The 21784-nt window shown below is 40.6% G+C and overlaps 1 protein-coding gene across 3 annotated transcripts in view; it reads right to left on the bottom strand.

Annotated features, from left to right (window-relative positions):
• The window catches only part of UBAP2 (ubiquitin associated protein 2), a 119781-nt gene that overhangs the window by 59210 nt on the left and 38787 nt on the right, over positions 1-21784 (bottom strand). For 2 of the 3 annotated variants that reach the window (XM_086630046.1, XM_086630045.1), the window contains exons 5-9: positions 19930-20083; positions 18084-18161; positions 8080-8134; positions 6789-6892; positions 384-436 (exon numbers count right to left, since the gene is read on the bottom strand). In XM_086630046.1, the coding sequence (XP_086486172.1) occupies positions 384-436; positions 6789-6892; positions 8080-8134; positions 18084-18161; positions 19930-20083 (444 nt within the window). Of the gene's footprint in view, positions 1-383; positions 437-1617; positions 1678-6788; positions 6893-8079; positions 8135-18083; positions 18162-19929; positions 20084-21784 lie in introns of all 3 variants that reach the window. The other variant, XM_086630044.1, reaches the window with a different exon arrangement.

Raw genomic sequence — 21784 nt, forward strand, 5'->3', positions numbered from 1 at the left:
CTTAATTACATAAAAGTCTTGTGATAATACGGCTTTAAATCTCTACACAATAGCAGGAGGAACTACGTAGTTAACACCCATAGCATTAAGCAGTGGAGAACTATCATTCACAAATTCTTAATTTGGGGTAAAACTTAAAATTTTATTATCTATATATTATCCATACAGCAAAATAAATTAATATTTCTTGATTCAATTTTATTTTTAAAATAAGCTTATCTAAATATATATATTTTAAACAGGAATTACAGCAAGAAACACAGTAAAAATATCATTGCATGAATACAGTAAAGTATTATTTCGAACATTTAGTTTTTGAAGGCAACACGGAAACTATGAAAAGGGTAAACAATCAATCGGTCTATCCAACAAGGTACACTTACATCTTCATTCCAGTCTTCTGCTGTCCATTCTTCTATTGAGTTTTTCCATGCTCCTATTGTAATTTGGGGAAGGAAAGAAAAATGTTACAAGCTAAAAGCACATCGTATTTCAACCCTTCTGCTTTACAAGCAATCCTGTTTTCATTATTAGTGGAACACAAAGTGAGGAGATGGTAGTTGGAAACATGGGAAGCTCTAGAAAATTGGTCTGCAGGTGTAAAGTTCTGTGAGGATTTTTTTTCCCCTTTAATTTTTGATCTTGGGAGTATCTTAGTCACTATGGTTCCAGGCAATTTGCATCAGTGCACGTCTGCAACCAGCGATTAATCCTAAGCATTGGAAGAACTTCCTCTGATGTTCACAATGATAGTGACAGGTTACTCAGTCCTCCCACGGGATCTCCCAAGTTTCATGACGAAGTTCATACAGAGGCCGAACAAAACACAACCACAACAACTGCTCCAACATCCATAATCCTACTTTCAACATACTCAAATTCAAGACCTAATTCAAGCCTCTGGAGGCTCCTCTCCAAACTGTTAACTCTCCCCTCAGGGCAGAACAACCCCAGTCCCTCCCCTGACAGAGCAATTTCGTTTTATACATACATAATTCATACAACAGCAGCAGAAGAGCGAGTAAGCTTCCACTGCAGTTCCAAAACACTTCTTCCCACAACTTGTGGCAGAGTTTATCCGTCGAACACTGGAGCACAGTGCGCAGTCCACGGCACGCCACAATGGCAAAACCACGGGAAACGATCCGACAGATGCAGAAACCTGACCCCTTCCATAGGAAACAGCGGACACAGACATGCAAGAGCAACAAACGGACTGAAGGCCTTGTCCAGCAGCGTAAGCACAGGGAAGGTTATCCCAGCAACAACCAGAGCTTTCACTCTAAACACATAACCACGAGCAAAGAAAACACCAGCAGTAAAGTTCCTGCTACCATCACCTTTAATCAAGTACAAAAGCAAAAGAACTACTGCTTTAATCATCTCCTTTCACTTCACCAGGAGCCCTCTAAGACACATTCATCCAGAAACAAGCCCCCTGGAGACAGGATCAAACCTGGTTGGCACTAATGCCATCCCTGCATTAGTGCATTCTTCTGTACACCTTTACAAAGCAGCGTCCCGGGCAGAGAAGGGTCAAATGGCACTGACCCAGTGAGGTGAACAGGTCTATCACGAAGATACACACACAGTGGGAAGAAGAGAGGGGGTTTATACCTTGGAATCCAAAATTATTTGGCAGGTCCCAAGCAAGGTAACATCCGCTCTCTGTTGGCTCTGTGGAGCAATGTAGAGTTGCCTGAAACATCTCGCGCTCACATTGTACCAAACAGCCCCTAACCAGGTTTCTACATGCTGTGCAGAAATCAATGCACTTGAAAAATAACTATTAATCACGTCTGAGCACAGCAAAACTACTACAATGCCTCAAATTTCTAATCTGCACATTTCCACAGAAATTGTGGAAAGGAGAAAAAGCCCAATGAGCAGCAGTTTTTAGAAAAACAGTTGATTTTCTTTCCCTTCTCCTGACGAGCACAGGATCCCTTCGTCTGGTATTTCTTCTTTAAAGAAATAAATCCTAGTATTTTCCCTGCTTATATTTATCTCCCATTAGGCAGCAAAAGGCCGGCCTTTGTAGAAGACAAACCTCGTGTTGGTGCCAGGACTCTTTCAATGAGCTTGGACTCCTCTAAAACAAACACAAAAAGAGCTCAGACAAATCAAGCCCAACTCTTGAGTATTCCCCATCACTTTTGGAAGACCAAACCTGTTTGGAATAATACCTGGGACATTTTCCTCTCATTCAAATTAAACATTTATCTGTTGCTCCTACTTATGAACATGGTTCGGTGCATTTACTCTTTTTTAATACCGAACACAAACCTTCACCCTTTTATTAGTTCACCCAAGCCGCTAAGTTTATTGCTGCTGCTTATTAACACTTCAGCTTCCCAACTCAATCCTTCCAGCCTCAGTCATTATACTGCTCTTCTCTATACTAAATCCAGCTTGCTAATGCCTTCCTCCTATTGATGGGATTCAAAGTCTGATCTTGCCACAAGCTATCAATTTCCTTTTAGTCCAAAATCCACCTTGGCATTATTGCAACTCCATATATCCTCTTTCCAACCTTTACCCCGAAGCCTTGCAAAGCATCACAATTTAAGACTTTTCTGTTTTCCACTGAAATTATGCTTTATGTTTTCAAGGATCCTTGACATAGCAACTTTAACCTAGATAGCTATCTGTGAATCTTTCCTGTTTCCCTTTGTAACAAGTTCAGTTTTAGAAAGTTGTAATGCCAAAAAAAAGTAAAATACATGTTTTTCTTAAGTCTTCTGCTATTTTCCTCCAATTCTTTACTTCCCAACACACTATTTGATTTTTTTTTCCCCTTTTTTGAATAATCAGTCACAGATATTAGCCTCAAAATAATTTTATTTTGGTCTATCCCAAATTTATGTTATAATCCTTTCCTTCTGGATTACATTCACATTCCAGAATGAGCTGAAGGTTTCCTTAAAATGTTCCTTCTGACTTTTACTGCAGTCATTAAAAAAAACCATAAACAGTTCTTTGTAACTTCCAAGCTACACAATTGCCTTCTTGCCCCTTGACAATTACACTATAATTTATTTTTTCTTTCTTGTCATTCTTCAGTTTCAGAGTCATTTAAGGCTGCTCATAACCAAAATAAAAAAGCAAGTTTTATTCTGTGAAATTTATGAAACTCTATCAAAGTAGAGGTATTAGTAAATTCCTAGAATACAATACCATTTTTATAACCTACTTTGAGGAGTGACCACCTCCAACATAACTTATTTCTAAGAACTGCTGTGATTTGTTGTTCAGGATCTCCCACTGACTTGTACATTACAAAAAAGGTAAAAGATTGAACACTCAGCATGTTTGTAAGAAAATATCAATCATGCTGTTCAAGTTTATTCCCCTTTGGATGAGGACTGGTCATTTTGTTTCCTCCCACCTGTCCCTTCTCTTTGCCTTTCAGTTCTACATTACTCATATAAAAATCAGGATGCAGGAAAACCCACGCCAAATTATTTGAAATACAATTACACTTAAATGTTATGAACCATTAAAGATTCACCCTTTACTCTCTTTTTATTTCAACCAACCACACTAAATTTTACCTCCACAGAACCAACTAGCTTTTCTACAGGATTACATGATGGTGGGGAGGTAGGGGAAGGGCTCTTTACATTAGTGTTGGGTGATAGAACACGAGGAAATGGGTATAAGCTTAGTCAGGGGAGATTCAGGTTGGATGTTAGGAAGTATTTCTTCTCTGAAAGGGTTGTCAGCCACTGGAATAGGCTGCCCAGGGAGGTGGTTGAGTCCCCATCCCTGGATGTGTTTAAGAATAGGGTGGATGAACTACTTAGGGATATGGTTGAATAGGGATTAGGGACGGTTGGACTGGATGATGTCTAAGGTCTTTTCCAACCTAGAAATCTATGAAATCTATGAAATCTATGGTGCACCTAGAAACATCTTTCATTCAGGCTACGTCCTCTGGCATCTGTAACAACTCAGCAAAAGAGGTTCTAGAGCACTTTCAGAGCACGTGTGGGGCAAATACATTTTGGAAACAAATAGTGTGGGGTTTTTTTAATTGAAAATGTTGATGTTGATCCTTTCCCAGCACCCTCTAAAAGAGGACATAGTTAGTAAATACTCAGAGAGTTTATATTTGCATGATGTCTTCAAAAAACATTTTGATTCTCGAAACTGGTTTTATTTCTCCAGGTAGTCACCCAGTTATCTTCTTTTTAATGTAACTGCAGATGAAAACACATTAATTTTCCAAGTAGCTAGTATAAGTTGATTTTGGTGGTGTTTTTTTTCTTTTTAGATGAAAGAAGAAACAAGTCAAGTTAAAGAAGAATAAAGTGAGGGATTGCCATCCTGTCCATCCACTGTGCATATTCTTTTCTGATATCTTTCACTACTCCACTGCAGGCTTTACAGATTTCCAAACATACACATACCTCTCATTCACATCTTTACTAACTCCACATTGGTAACTTATTTTCTACTGAGACTGTTGATTGTAACTAACACAACAGCACTGTAAATTAAGGAAAAAACAACTGAAAAACAGTTACTTGTGATTAACAAGCCAAATCAACAGTTTAACTTTGGACAACCTGTTTCCAGTCCCACACCTCGTCTGACACTCTTTCCCCCTACCCCTGCTTCCATCTTCCTTCATAGCACTCTCTCTTCTGCTTTAAAACTACTGCCCCAGCTGCAGCCTCCTCTAATAACCCTCAAGAAACATCACAAGCTTGAAAGTGCTTCCCACTCAGACAAAACTAAATGATTCAATTTTAAAGCCTACTCTTTTTAAAATAAGAAATCATTTATTTCTCATCATCTTCTCCATACCAGGCTCCCCAACCTTCACATGCATGCCTTCAGTTGCGTTACTGAAGTTCAGTGCAAAACTGAAGTTCCATATGTCAGTTCAGTCCAAAAAGTAGTTCCAGATATCAACTAGTACACTTTGAATTTCCATTAATCTGCTTGCTCTGCAGAAAATCCCTCATGCAGACACATTCTCGGTCTTACGAGGATCTGTTTAGTCACACCAAGCTACTCTTATTCCTAAGTAGAATTATTCCACTACTGAAGACTGAGGAGATGCCTACAAGGAACAGAGGTTGCCACAGGGGAGGCACACGAATGGTACTCAGAGCTAGCAGAGAGGGTCACAAAACGTTCGAGTTCGCTTGGGAAGTGGAGCAGAAGTCAAAGTCCTTCATAAGCCACAGCCTTACAGTTGCATTCATTGATAACTAACCAGTGAATTTTCTACCTCTAGTCCAGTCTCATGTCTTTCTTATATGTTCTCTTTCTTCAGTTAGTTAGCCTTATTGCTTCTGCAATACCTGTGACTTCATACTCTGCCCTCTGCATATATATGGCAAACAATAGTATCAGTATTCCTACGTGAATTTTCAAGTCATTAGGTGTCCTCCTAACTCATTATCCGACAAACTTATTTGAAAAACTAATGTGATTGAAAGTAAAAGGTGCATTTCTGTTTGTGCTATAACCTCAAGTCGTTTCAAAAGTAATTCCCTGGAAAGATGCCACATTCGGGCGAAAGCGTTCCCTTTCAATAACCCATCAATACACTCAGTGCCACCCTCCCACACTGGACTAGAAGGCACTCAGAGTGACAAGACAGATGCCTAATAAGTCCTCCCAAACTCTGAGACTGTTATTGTCTTCTCTGGTTTAGTGGAAAATGGCTTGTATGAAGTTTAAAAAGGTGCCTCTCACGCGGCTCATAGCAGAGCTCAATGGAGCACACCCCGGCCTCCAGCACCAGTCCTCTCCTTCCACACTTGACACACAGGCTGATGCAAAATCACCTGACTAGGCTTCAGAAACAAAGAAGAGTTACCCTTTGCTAGGGTTAAAAAAAATAAATTTCTCTTCTATCACTCAGTGGTTCCCAAATGTGGACAATAACATACATTAATTTCTCCATCCTGACACAGTTTTCTTTGTCTTAATCTGTCACAGAATATGGGAAGTAGCAAGGAATCCTGTTTTCCCAATCACAGACAACCAGGTCTCATTCTTCTTTTCTGAATTGCCATGACAGCACTGTTAAGTGGTTCCTTTCCAAACTATGTCTGTCTCTTGCCTTTGGCCAGGAGTGCATACTTCACTCTTGAAACTTCATACAGAAACACAGAGCTGCCTCTATCTTCTGACAGGCAGACTGCTCTTTTGGCTTCCACTCAAGTGCTTACTCATGCTTCAGTTAATAATTTTTCTCTTCAAAGGTGGCAGATCTTGGAACTTTCCTCCATCACAGAGACTTGCATCCTTACATTCCTGTGTTGTACAGGTGGGGCTTCCAAAGTCATCCCAGTGCCACTGAGTGCACTGATATTTGTGAACAGTTTTTCTTTTCTTTTTCTTCTTCTACTTAAGATATTCACACTGTATTGCCCCATGTCTATGGACCAAACACTTTAGCAGGACTTACACTCTTTAACTACATTAGGTGAGCTCTCAAGCAGTACTTAAGATATCTCAACAGTTCTTCACATATGAGGTTCTTCCAATAACTCTTCAAATCCCTTCCTCTCTCAAGGGATTGTTAGTACTTAAACAAAAAAAAATTGCAAATTGCCTTCCCTTCATTCTAACCAGAGAGTCACTCAGGCTACAGCATGTGCTCTGCACATTTGTAGCCGTAAAGCTGTAAAAATGAACTCATGTCTGTGTAACCTAAGATGTATTCACATTTTCAGAAGTTAACTGAACACTAATAGAATGGTTATTTTAACTGCAATTTGCTACAGGTCTTCATGTCAATCCTTCCACTTCTTGAAGCATCTTACCAGTTCCATTATCTGCATCATTCTGACCAGTCTCCCAAATCTCTGATTTTGTCCCAAAGCCATCAGTGGCAGAAGACTCCGTATAGTCTGCAGGGTTAAATGTCCTAGAGTTTCAAAAGTTAAGAAATGGGAGAGAACACATGGGTCATTCAATGAACACAAGTGTCATCATTTTTAGCTGAAGTTGCATTAGATCTAACATCTTGATTTCCACACAATTTATCTTGATAGCTTTGGTTTCAAAAGGAATTTTTCCTCTATGAGCAGACACGGATAAAAACGGGAGTAAAGAAGTAAGAGGAGAAAAAAAGTGAGTAGACTGTAAAAAAAAAAAATTTCTGTAGAGAAACTGAACCAAAACAACAATTCTTGAAAAAGCAGTTAACAGCATATCTACTCCTCCCAGTCTTAGAAAGCGTTACTTTATATGCACGATAAACCCCTCTCAGCTGGTAGTTTCTCAGCAGGTAGCTGACTGACGAGAAACCAGTATCACGCCCTTTGAGAGCACTGGATCTGCACAGGACAGGAGTCGGAACATCAGTAAGATTATTTCACAATGTGCTCCTGACCACCAATGTCAAAACACACGGATGCAGCTAAAAGGTCAAAAAAGATTACTGAAGAAAAACCTCTTTTCAGTTCACCATCTAGGAGTATGAACAAGAAGCATTATTAGAGAAAGTAGAACAAGCCTTCTGTTCATCATGACATCACTAATATTACATAAAATGTCATTAAAGGCAAACACTGAGTTAAAGTAGAGGAGACTACACCTTTGAAGCAAGTAATTCCAACAAAACTGAGAACAAACTTTAGAGCTGCTGAGTAACTTCTTTTGATTCTGTTTTAGGGTCCAAACAGGTAAAGCATGAAACCTCAAAAACAGAAGAAAGTTAATAATCGCCAGTCTTTCTAGTTTTATAGAGAACTTGCATGTTCTACATTACATCGAAACAAATCTGTTTTTAAATTGACCTAGGACTATAGGCACCACACAGAACTTTCGGCCTCCTAGGCACTACGTGGCTGCTACTGATAGACACCAACAGCTTCTCCAAGTTTGAGATATTAACATTGAGCGAACTTATATTAGGTTTGTATAGGTGTGTCTAGTTAGAAATACTGGTTTAAAACAAAAATAATCCATTAATCATCTAACAGATCTGTAAATTTTTGCATCCATCATGGTTTATTGAACATACAGTAATATTAACACATTCAGTGGCAATATTAATATTGCCACTAAGTTTGATCCTTGTCAAAAATCTGTGCTCTGCATGTTTCTTACCCCATGCCTTGGGCTGAAAACCTCCCCGCTCCTCTCCCTCTGCCACGTCCAAACCCTAGGAGAGAAAACACCATTTAACAGCAACAGCAGAGGAGCCGCCAATCGCTAGTCTGTCACATTAGAAAATATTATGATGGAAGAAGAAAACTACCACAGGAAAATTTTATTTACTTCCCAAATTTCCTTACAGGACAATTTGTTTCCCTAATGCATGCAAGTGAGCCACAGTTCATCTAAGACTACGCGTTTCCGTAGGACTTGCAATCCTTTGCTATCTTTTCTGTATCTAGTGAAATAGCTCTAAATGCCAAGAAAAGGACCTAAAGACCCATCCCACATGAGACTACTATTGCCAAATCCTTAGATGCTGTTCAAAATTTTGTCTCTACTATCTCACTCCTGCCTCAGAAGTTCTAGAAGTTTGGCCTCCTTGTATACCCTGATCTCTCAAGAAATTCCCTCTAACTCCTTGTCTGTAATGAGGAAGTTTAAACACTCCAGTTGATTCCTTTTCTGACTCAGTCCACCTGTCCACCCCTACCCTCCTGCACTTTCACCAACCTGTGACCACATGTTCCTTCTGCTTCCCCCTTAATCACAGTTATTGTCATGAAAATTACCCAATTCAAATTACTCAAACAACCTCCTTGCATTCACCCACAAGAATATTAATATCTATCTTAACAACAACAAATATGTGTTGCCTCCAAATTTGGCTACTAGTTTTAGTTTACAAGCTTCCTCATACGGCGAATGGCTTTATTTTTACGTGTTGCATAGTGCCAACGAGGCATGAAATTGTGTTACTTAACCATCCATAAAGCACACATCTATGAAAACTGTTAGAAACTATTTCTTACATGGGGCATATTGCTACACAGTTGTTTTGGCGTTTTTTTTTCCTTTTTAGGACCTCAATATCTGAGGCTTTTCCAGTTCGTTGGGTTTTTTGAGGAAGACTACGATTGTCATTTTGTATTACAAGAACAGGAGGACGGCAAGAGCAGCAGACTGAGAACAAAACAATGTTTATTTTAACGACGAAATTGTGGTAATTTTAAGTCACCAAGCAACGACAAGTTTACAAGAGCACAAAAGTTATAAAGCTACTTCACCAATATACAGGTTGTCCAAACATCAGAATTACCCACAATAGGCTGTTTCAGTTTGGATCAAAATTATCCCTTACCTTCACAGGACCACCTAAACTGAGTAAGTACCTCCAGGACATGGTAAAACCACTTTCGGAAGTTCCGATTTTAATGACTTTCCCTTCCCTCCCCTCATCAGTCATCCTTCCCCTTGCCCTCGTTCACTATCCAAGACTTAAAAGACATTTCTGAACCTCTAAAATTTCCAAGGACTTCTAAGAAGCATCGAAATAGCAGCATAGCTTTACCCACATTTTGATGAAAGAGTTCACCCACATCCTATATAAGACGACAACTGGTAGCTACAGAGGAACCATGGAAACCTCCAGAGGAAAGATTCCCACCCAGCAAGACACAGAATTGTGGCGAGACAAGAACGAAGAAGAACTCAAGTCTGACACTAGGCCAGGCCTACTATCTCCACGTCTTTCCCTCTTTGCTCTCTTTTCACAGTTGGTTGGAGAAAAGACAGACCAATGTTAGGTGTGCTGGGTTTGTGTGAAGGGGTTGTGGTGGTGGGAGAGGGGATTCGCTCCCTGTGACTCCCCCAGTTTCAGAGCCGGGTCAGACCCATCTCTGGCCACCAGATCGGACTCCCATTCTCCTCGGGGTTGAGCCAATTGGCACCTCTGTGAATTGCCCTATTTAAGTTGGGACAAAGGAACCAGAAAAGGTGCTTTGCCCTGGAGTGAGGAGAGAAGGGAGGAGGGCACTGCCCCCACTCCCTGGCTCCTGGCCAGGCGGCTGCCCGCGCCGGGCCAGTGCCACCCACTGAGGATGGCGGTGGTGGAGCCACCGGAGGAACCTGGGGAGCGCCCCGCTCCCAGGGTGCCGGCTGGGCTGAGTTCACCCAGAGAGGGCTGAGATCTGAGAGAAGCGGTCACACCGACACCAGGTCAGTGAAGATGGAATGGGATGAGGTGTGCCAGAGCTGAGTTTCCCCTGCAACTGGTGGTGAGACAGCAGCAGCCCCCCTGCAGCCAAGATGGACTTGGTGGAGCAGAGACCCACTCGCGGCCCGTGGAGAAGCCACGTCGGAGAAGAGATGCCTGAGCCTGAGGACAGTCGTGGAGAATGGGACACATGACAAAAGTAGAGACGGATCTAGAGTCTGTGTGACGACCCACATCAGAGCAAGTGGCAACAACTCCCTAAGAATCCAAGACTGTGGTAAAGCCCGCACTGGAGCAATCTGTTGGAGAAGGATTGCATCCTGCAAGTAGGACTCACGCTGGAGAAGTCTGTGGATTTTCCTTGTGAGTAGGGGATCCACTGGAGCAAGGGAAAAAGGGTGTAACAACATGGGATGAACTGACCTGCACTCCCCCATTCTCTGTCCCCCTGCGCCACTGGGAGAGGAGGCAGTGCCAGGAAGAAAAGGAAAGAGGGTGAAGTGTTGTTTTTTAAGATCTGGCTTTGTTTCTTTTTATCCGCTTAAGTAACTGCTAATAAATTGTTTTGCTTTATTCCCAAGCCGAGTCTGTTTTGCCCGGCACCATTGTCGGTGGGTGCTCCTTCTCTGCTCTTTTCTCGACCCGCAGTCCTTTTGTTACGTTTTTCTCCTCTCCACTTCAGTGGGGCAGGAGTGAGCGAGCGGCTGAGTGGAGTTCAGTTGTCGGAGCAGCCTGAACCACGACATTAGGTAAGAGATAACAACAGCTGCAGCCCAGCCATCGCCACTCCTCTTCACCACCCCTAACGACGGAGCTGTGCTCTTTGCTCTGCCATAACCAGCCACGCTCCAGACCCTGCTGTACCCAACTGATTGTAACTCGGCCTCTAACCTGCTTGCTCAGCCTACCTATTCCACTGCTCTTCTCTCCTTTGCCCACCGAAACCCCCCATCTGGGAAGCTGATCCATGGCATAACAGGGTCGCAGCACTCAGATGCACAGAAGTCAGTGCACTCCGGATTATCTTTCCCCAGTAAATAATTTGAGAGTAGAACCAGTGAAGGAAGTTTACTTGGGGACACTGTAGGGGCCATCTATGTAATAAATTTACTTTCTGCAGCTATGAATACAGCATTAAACAGCATTTAGTAATGATGCACAGAAGAGAGATTAACGCTTTTTTGACAAGCTCAGCTACAAGACCGATAGGGAGCTGCAAATCACAGAAACAGTCAAGTAGAAATATTTCTGAGTGAGACAGACATTAGGTACAGAGAGATTAGCTGGAATAGCTAGCATGAAAGTACAAACAGATTTTAGAGAAGGAGGTAAGTCTCCTCAGCCTCCCAAGTGCAAAAGCCTGAAAGAATAACCGTAACGTATTAAACAGGAGACAAAGTTTTAGCAAGCAAGGCATATGTACGATGCCATACCTGCATGAGCACAACAAACTACCGGCTAAAAAGAGCAATGAGAACCTCTAAAAATTTTAGAAATCGCTAAAAAGAAATCATATTGTTCCTGAAGTTCCATGCACAGTTTTAGACTACTTGCCAGCAAGGCATTTTTTTATACCAGATCACTTTGAAAGTTAATCCTGAACTTGAATTTCAAGCGGGTTCCCTTAACTTCATAAAGCTGTGCCTATGCTTTCTGTCAAAACTGCAATTAAGTTCAATCAACAAACCCAACAAAAAGCATTCTAATGAAGACAAAAGGGAAGTGCCAAACCAGTGGGGTTACAGAAAGCACTAAATTCAAAGCTAGAAAAGACAGTTATGAATAACTAACTCAAAATACGGGACAGTGAGTACTCACCACTGACAGACCACCCTAACTCAGACACAAAATCTCACACATCATGGTCATTAGTGCAAGATGCCAGCGGGAAGGGCTGGTACTCTCTTTGACACTAATCCCTAGATCACTAATATATCCTTAAATTCTCATGCTAAGAAAGTTACTTCTCTCAGCTGCCAAAATTAAAACATGACCTTATAAGAACTAGAAGGCACAGTCCTCTAACACAGAGAAGTCAGTCACGAAGCAACTATGAATGCCCATCAGGTATTTGCAAACTTTTGACGCTTTTTAACAGTGACTAAAAGGTCAGTGAGCGAATGGGACTTCACACTGCAATTCAGAACAGGGATCCAAATTCCAAGCATGCAATCTCACAGGAACTTAAACCCATTTAAATCAGAACTACTACAACCGAGGTCATCCTCACCAGTGATCACAAGCTCTGCTCTCTTTCCTGCACTGACAGTTTTGCACATACCAGTGAGTGAGCACAAAACCACCATCAGAAAACAAAATTTTTAGTTCACTGTTAGATCAGCTCTCCAGATCAGTTCATTGCTTGTTAAATGCCAAAAAACTAGTCACCTTTACATCAGGATATGCCACCAAAAAAAACTGTTGTCCGCGGCTACCATGTTGCCTGCTCCCTTTTTTCTTTTTTGGCTTGGTTAGTTTTAAATTTACATCAATCTTCTGATACAGTTCAAGTGCACCAGTAGACAGACAGGACCAATTCCTCCCAGCAGTAACACCAGTTTACACTTGCAACACAAAAAGTATAGCTTTAACACTACTCTAAAAAGATGTGTATATATGGTTTAGGTCACAACAGTCAATGTTTACAAAAAATTTTTTCCTGTGGTAATTCACAATTAGCGGTTCTTCCATCAACATTTTTACCCACCCACAAAAAATGGACAAGTGAATTAGCAGGAGCTTACTAAATCTTCTAGTGAGTCTAAATGGATAGATTTTCTTATAATCAATCATCACACTGAGCACAAAAGCAAAGGATGGACATCAGGCAAAGAATAAAATTACTGCCCTGCCTCATATAAACCCCCATAACATCTCTTCACATTCCTTTTAAACTTGGATCTACAAATAAAAGCCTAAAGTATCAAGGCAGCATTGGTTATCCATTTCTGTTCCAGGAAATCAGGACTGTGGAACTGTGTTTAAAGTTGATTCTGACCAACATTCCTGCTACTACCCCTTATACAACATAATTTTAAATTATAAACTCTTTAAAACATCGTTCTGTTTTCTTTAACATCGTAACTCTGTTCAACTGTGTATTGTGGGGCTTTTTTTCCTGTTGTTCTTCAGCACATCTCCTTCACTGACTAGGTTCACATTAGCCATCACTTACTCAATTTATATTTTTATTCTCTGGAATGAATTCTAGAGAAGTCAACACTTATACCTAGGCAGGCGGCGAGACTTTCTGTTTCCACTAAAACCCATTGGGAGTGCAAAACACTCATAACAACACAATCCAGTCTTCATTCTGGTACCGTCCATGTTTGGAATGAACCGTTCATCTCATTCACAATGTTCTTTCCCCAAAAGAAACGCACACTGTGCGGGAGCATGAGAAAAGTGTGTTGTACCACAACTCCAAGGGGCCTAGTCCATCAACTTAATAGCCCGTTCCATAGAAAATCCAGTTCGCTCAGCTTGCAGACCTCAATTCTTCCACTGCCAACACAGGTGGCTTTATTTCAAAACCCAGATTTTCACACTGACAGGTTTAAATTGGATGAAGATACTTTCAGAAAGAGGTCTAAGAACAGCTGAAAGGAAAAGGAAACGCAGATGGAAAGCACAGGCAACAGACTAGATTTGTGCTTATCTCCGATTATACAGTACCTGAAGAGCCCTAGTCTCTGCTCTGGAAATGCAGAGCCAGCCACCCGCACACTGGACGCCGAGGTGATGGAGGTTTAAGCCTTACAAAGAGATACGGAGGCTAAGTATAGAAAGTTTGTATACGAGGCATTCCCTAGTACCAAAACAAACACTGAAGTTATATTTAATAATCCAAACCACTTTTATCTTACTAGTCATCTTAAAGCTAGAAGCATTGGATCAGTTTTATACACAGCATGTACTATTTTTAGAAGCACGTGCAGAGGACTTTCAACTCTAAAGTTACGTTAAAAAGAAAATGAAAAAAACTTACGTTAAAGCTAAATTCCGGTTCATCTAAACAAAAAAAATTTACATGACACACAGCTTCTTAATCAATGCAGAACCAACTACATCAAAACTAAACAGACTTCAGATTGTAACCTCCAGAAGGTCTGCTCTACATTCATGTTTTAGAAAAACCAACATACTTCCTAGTTCTGGCAAAGGAAATCCAAAATACATCCTGTGTCAACTGTGCTAAGCTTTTAAAACAAGAAAGTGTGTAGACATGCAATTGTGGTTTCAAAAGCTCAATTTTTTCAAGGATAGCATACTTCTTATCTAAAAAACATTTTTTTTAAAAAGAGAACAAGAATACAAGCTGGACTATAGTCAGACATTTACAAAAAGGGTGAGCTGCTTTGCTTTCTTACACATACATTAGCAGAAAAAAAAAAGTTTGAAAGGCTCCTTGTCATGCTGGCTAAGTTGAAAATTAAAATATAATGTTTCTCCATCTCATTTTCACTTCTATTTTGCTAGAAAAAAAATCCATGGCATGTTCATGTTGCTCTGCAATAATGAAGAGGAATAAAGTAGAGGAACAGAATTAAAACCAACATATCCCTTTTCACTTTGCAAATGAGGACAATTACTACACATGAATCTGTAAACATTTCTATGCTGAATCAAGTCCAAAAGTTCATCTACCTGCTATCCCATTATCAGCTATGGTCAATTAGATATCTAGGGAAGAGTACAAGAACTAAAACCACAGTGCAGTTTCTTTGGATGCTCTCATAGTCTTCAGCCATTTGTGGCTTACACTTCCTCGGCCAAAGTAATTTATATACATCAAAACCCTCAGTGTTTCTCCCTCTTCTTGTTGTGGTTCTTGTTTAGGATGAAATTGTCAAGTCTCCGTGTATAAATTTTCAGCACCCACAACATCTTAGTGAGAGGAACTCCCCAGGTTAACTACATGTACGAAGAATCACTTTTGTAAGTTCACTTGGAACATGTAACCTACTGATTTCATTTAATATTCTCTCATTTGCATACTTGCTTGAAGTTGTGTTGATTTCTCCACAGAACCTTCTCTGTAAAAATTTTACAGATCTCTACCATGCATCTTCTCAGACCTCTCTTTTGCAGGCAGAGAAGTCCTAGACTGTTTTGTCCTCACACCTCATAAATGCAGTCTTCCCAGTACCTTCAAAAGCCTTTTCTGGCTCTACCACATCCTTTTCAACATGGGTGGAGGACAGTGGGAGAACAGAGCCAGTCCTGCACTTAGAATTGAAGATGTGAGAACATTACAAAACACCAGTATATAAAAAAAAAGTGCCTGTAAAGTTTGTAAATTTGTATATAACACTGCAGCTGACAAAAACACAAATGAGGAAACGTTTCTATAGCTGACAATCCTAAAGACATAACTATGTTCCTCCACAACTCCCCCAAGAGATTCTATTCCAAACAGTTTCAAATCCTTGCAATACTGACACGCAAATACAATCACTTTGATGCAATTATATCTATCACCATTACAGCATTTTTTACATCTAAATTAAGCTCATTCAAGAAATTCAGTTCTGAAAAGACAGACAGATGGGAAGGGTAATCTTAAACAGAAATTCTTCGACTTCTTTCCAAGCCAAAGTTTACACCCTCAGTTTAGCAAGCAAAGATTAAAGGTAGAGCAATTCCAGCTGGTACGCGTCCTGAAACATGTACTGTGATGCATTTTGCTTTCTGTTAATCAGTCAATAACGTGAACCTTCTTCAAATCTCTGACCTCCTGATACCAGCAGCGAGTTGTGTCCCTACACTGTACACCTACTGCACTATAAACTTGCAAGGAATGTTACACAGTCATTAAGGGAAGATCGACTGCACAAGGAAGCTAGTGCCTACAGCACCTAGGCTGAAGTACTCACTGGACAGGGATTTCCCCGTCAGTAAACAGCACATTAATACCCCAAAGTCAACCCCATTTCTGCTGTTTTCAGTGCATGTCATTTCTTAAAATTAGGCTGTACCACAGTCAAGCAGTAATGTGATGGCCCAGCAAACCTTCACCTAGAAAGCAGCCAGTAAGATAACTCCAGTCTGAGAAGGTAGCTTAAAATAGACAGAGACAGAGCGTTGCTCAGATATTAGCTGACCCCTAATTTCGTATCCAATGCCGAGATTCCTACACACACACACTCCGCATGAAACATTTCTAAAAAAGGCTTCTGTGGTGATTACCAGCAATGTATTTACTTTCAGCTGAAGCACTTTATCCCACGTTTGACTACTGTGTGTAGCAGAAAAGAGAGACTACTGAATGAAATGGCAAGAAGCTTTTTTTATTATTTCTACTAATATCCAAAGAAAGAAGGTCATGCATCCCTGAAATACAGAGAAGTGAATTACACAGCTTTATACAACTCCCTGCAGATTTCAAGGGCTTGCACTATAAAATTAAGTTTGGTATTTCCTGCCACAGAATACACACACTTCTAATATAATGATCCTGAAGTCCAATGGGTTTATCACAGACAGTTGAGAATGCTTCATTAAGATACTGTGCTCACATGAATGTACAGTCTAAAGTATCTGGTAGAGAGATACCGCAATACTATGTATGCTAAGCCACTGAACGGAAATGATTGAAGTTGTTTGTATTTCTCCAATCAGACATGTCAATTTGATCTGATGATTAAGTGCTGTGGCTTCAGACATGTGATATTCATCTAGAGAGCTACAGTGTTGACAACAAAAGCAGTATATTGTTCATAGGGTTACAAAGCAAAAAACAGACCACATTTGAAATTTATCCCTAAGTTTCATCCAACAATTCAAAAAAAAAATCCTACCTTTATCTTTATAATTTGAGAAGAAAGGATTGTTTTATAAAATAAGTATCAAAAGACTTGCATTCCATCTACTAACAGTGCTAACATACAAAAACCATAGCTGTGAGCTATAAGACACCCTCCTCTGCAAAGCTACCTGTCTGCACACACCATTTGGTATTTGCTGATTCACACAGACAACCGAGTCATTCTTGAAACCCTCTGGAAGCTACACATCTTTTCAACTTCCCAGTTTTTCCAGATGCAGATCTGGAAACAATGAAGTTGGATGTGTCTGGCTTTGAATGCCTCACTACTGGATGTTCCAAAGAGAGGAGAGTCTTCTGAAGGCAGAATTCTTCACAAGTCAGACATTACTTATTAAGCACATTAGCTCTGCTGTGCACTTGATCAATTTATCTCATTTAATACCCACTTCTCCACACAACCTGTGCTGTACCTAGGTTACTCATTTTCATTCCTCCTGCTCTCAGAAAAAACAAGTCTCTGTCCACTCCAATCTGTGAAAATCCAAACCAGCTAAACATCCCTTGATTCCACATAGAATCCACATCATTTTCCCATCTCTTCTACAGGACAGGATCAGAGTTGCACCAAAGATTTTGCAGTATTCTTTCTCCACAGCTCTACTCATCAACTCTTCCATGTCAAACCCCTTCTCTTACCAAAAAGCCTCTAAGGTGACTTGTGCTTCCTCTGATTGGGTACTGAAAACAGAAGGTAAGCCTGACAACTGGATCCACCCCAAAGGAACACCACAAGTATACATCAAATCCCTCTTTGAGAGCCCTACAGATGGAATCTTGTAGTTTCCTGCTGCCAAGGTACAGTCTGAGGAGCCCAGTGCACTCCCACTCACAGGAGGCTGGCATGAGTGGATGTGGGAAAATGGCTCTCCATAGCCAGAGCACACCAGCCTGCTACACAGGAAATTACCATAAAGGCTATTTGTGTCAATTCTTTTAGGTTGTTCTGAGACCAAGACACAACAATGGGTAAGGGTGGGGGATGTACCTAAATTAAAGGTGGCTGAAGTGCTTATGGAATCAAAGGATAACCAACAAATGCTTAAAAAGAAGTGTTTAAAGAAAAATAAATGGGAGAGTTCCCTTTCAAGACATGAAATCAGTGCCAGTCCCACACCAATGCCACCATCTCACCTCTCCCACGGCCACGTTTCCCACGGTCTGAAGGCCTGTCTCCTTGATTGTTGTCCACTCCATTCTCTTCAGCTCTAACTGTGGAGAGAGGGCAGCTTAAGAGAAGCTTCAGAGACTCATGCATGAGACAATACAGCTGTCTGCTTAACCTGAACCCCAAAAGAAAAGGCAAGATTTTAAAGTGGGCTGGTCAAAAGATGTAAGTCACCGCTTTTCTTCGGGGGCCTAGCTGCAAGCAAGTTAAGTTCACTTTGCACTGGACAATCAGGAGGCAAAATGTCTAATAAGAGGGAAAGGTCCCTCAGCAGACACACTTTTGGTTTTTGAAAAGAAAGTGCAGTGTTTCGCAGCCTACACTATTAAATTAATTACGGCCTCGCCTCTTTAGCAAGGTAGGAAATACAGCTGCCTCATACTATGCTTCCTTGACAAGGCACTGGGTGGCAACAGTGAAAGGATAAAGGCTAACCAAGAACACCAGCTCTTCTCCTGTCTGCCCACACCACATCCCTGCACAGAGAAACTTAAAAGAACTCTCCTTTGTATTTAAATCAGAGGGATGGTGACTGGGTGAAGGTGAAGCATTGGAAAAGCACTGCAACTTAACTATTTTGTGGAAAACTCCTGAGGATGTACTCTGAAAGATGGCTGGCTTCTTCAAGACAAAAAAAAAAACAAAACAAACAAAAAAAAGACTGGCCACTGGCCACTTAAAACACTGCTGAGATTTTGTACTGCACAACTTCTCCTAATGGCAGCAATAAAATCATTAATGCTTGGACATAAAGCTAGGAAGAGAATATCATGATTTGGTAACCATCTGAAAAATCTTTAATTCCAGTTTACAAGAAGAGACAAGCAGCATCTGGCTCTGGCAAAAATTTTGGTACCTCCCTTTGATTTTGATGGATCTGATTTCAATTTGTTCTAAGCATAGCTGCAAGTTTTATAAATATTTTTTCCTATCTTGACATTACTCTACCTACAAAGATTCACAATGTCCTTGCTGGCACAATATTTGAATATATTCCAATAATGAATGAGAAGAGTTGGCTAATATTGTAAATATTTTTCTTGCTTGTAAGCAAAAAGCTAAACATACTTCTTTCATTCCAGTTTCTTTGCTCATCTCTCCGTGCTGTGTATGATCTTTAAAGGCAATGTATGCAGCTTTGATACTGCCGATAAAACTTAGAGAAAAAAGCAATGTATATCCAATGGTAATCTAACGTGATGCTACCTAACTTGGAAACATCAGTTTGCTTTTGTACAATGTAGTATTGCATCTGTATAAACTGCAGCAAAGTTCTAAATGTGTCAACTCACAAAGAATTATCTCTATTGCAGAAACTCACCTTTGAATGGCTTATGTGAATAATGTATGCTAGAGATTAATAATGATCCCAGTCTTTTCATTCCCCTTATGAGAAGATGAGAACATCTTCAGGTTCTCCCACTCATAAAAGGAGATGGTGTCAAAGCCGGATGATTTTTTCATTAAAAGAAACAAAAAAGTATCAGCTGTGCAGCGACATAACTTGCTCTCAAGCAGTCTTACAAAGACTCAATTCTAAAACTTACATAAAGAACAGCAATTTGTACAAGACCAATTAATGAAAAAAGGACAGAAACTGAAGTTAAATTGTCTCTGAACAAGCACACATCATCCCAAAACCAAGTCACAGAGACAGACTAAGCATGCCTGTTGCACCAACAAGTTACGATCCCATCAGCGTTGAGCTACAGCTCAGACGGGCTTTACTCTACTAAGAATTCGCTTTCATTTCAGCCAGTTCCAGCTGCAAGAAAAGTGTCTCAGTCTTTGAAAAGGAACCCCTATACGTACACTCTCGGCCACGGCTGCCTCCTCTTCCCCGTCTGTTGGAACTTCCCCGTCCACGACTCACTTCTCTGTCCCCTCGTTTTTCTCTGTTCTCTTTGTTTTCTGAACTTTCCTTTCCAAGGCTTTTCTTCTTTCCCCCTACAGTCTCCCAAGAAGTCTATTTGGGTAGAATAGAATTAGATACAAAAGTCAAAAAGGAACACAGAGCTCTCAATGCATACTTCCACCTCACACCCCTCCAGTTCATGGAAACAAAAAAACAACAGGTAATTGCATATGTAATACCTTGCAAACTACACTGATACAACTGGAAACATGGGCTGTATTTTTGGGAAGTGATGAGAAAGAAACAAGTTTTAGAAAAATCGGATTGTCTTATGGAATGTGAGAATCCCAAATACTTCTGGCTATAATGGATTTTTACCAGTTCAAGAAAGCCTAGATATGACCACAATGTAGAACATCTGCAAAGCAAGCAACAGTCTCCCTCCAAACTACCTCCATAAGTCTACCAAGGGAGCATGCAGTGAATTTCTCCCAGGGAAATGAAAAAATGTTTATAAGCATCATTGAGCAAGAGAGTGATGAGACTAAGTACATGGCCTAAGGGGAAAATAAAAGAAAAAAGAAAAAACATTATCCAGACGTACTAGAATTCAAGCATCAAGAGACAGAATGGCAGAACAACAACTTGGGAAAACTGGAGCCAGGATAAGCCAGACCATTCACTCTTAACAGCTACAGCTCTTCATGAAGAGCAAAATACAGGAAAAACTATGTCTAAACAAGACGAGGCACCAAGGTCCAAACATCAGTCTTCAGCTTTAGTATTAAACTCCATCTTTAAAATAAATTCAGGGATCATACCAGCTCCACAGGAGTATCTGTAGGAGTTGAAAATAAAATGACTAAACACTTGCTATGAAAAGCACAGCACCTCATATATTATACAACTGCACAGTTCGTCTATTGAGCCATAGTGGCAAAGCAAAGAAGAAAGGTATTATTTGCAAAACATTAAGGTGGCAGATGGGTTTATATATATGTACCCATCTCTAGGAGCTTGGAATCTAGGGAAGGTATTTAAGCTGGAAACGTGCATAGGCAAACGAGGTGCCATCAACAGTGAAGCACTAAAGCTTCTCCTCTGACAGGCACCTGCATTGAACAAAAAGGTTAGCTATCAGTACTTCCAGGTTCTGTTCTACCTCTTCTCAATTCAGGCAGCAGCAAGTCAGATGCCCTCATAAGGTAAGCAACAACCATCTAAGCCCAAGCTGCCTAAAACTGACAAAACTAATGCCCCTGAGAAAGCAGGTAGCAAGGCACTTTACAACTTACAGTTTCAGTGTCTCCTTTGAGAGAACAGGTACAAAGAGAATGGTTACTTTCTCTTGTTCTTGACAGGGTATTAGGTGAGAAAAAAGGCTGAAATCACATTTCAACTTCATCTCCAGTATAGAAGACTACACCGTCATAACCAATTTAGGTAAAGCACAGACAGCACGGATTAGAAGCACAAAACTACGCGTTCGAGCAACACAAGCTTATGTGTGCCACAGAAATCTGTTTCCTCCCGCAACTATCATACGGCGTCACGTGCCGTAGCCTGTGTAACTGCATTACACACTAAAACACTGCTAGAGCTTTAGAGACACTTCACAGGAGGAAAAATAACTGCACTGACAACTGCAAGAACCAAATCCATAGCTCAGAATGCACTACTGTTTCACTGGTGGGCATGGTGCCAAAAGATCTTTGACCATTTTAAGAAATAACCAAAACTGGATGATCCTGCAAAGCTTAAGAGGAAGAAGCCTCTCCTTAGTAACGTTTTACGTGGCTTGGGAAGGACCAG

The sequence above is a fragment of the Tauraco erythrolophus genome, chromosome Z, assembly GCF_009769465.1.
Source record: "Tauraco erythrolophus isolate bTauEry1 chromosome Z, bTauEry1.pri, whole genome shotgun sequence".
Classification (NCBI taxonomy): domain Eukaryota; kingdom Metazoa; phylum Chordata; class Aves; order Musophagiformes; family Musophagidae; genus Tauraco; species Tauraco erythrolophus.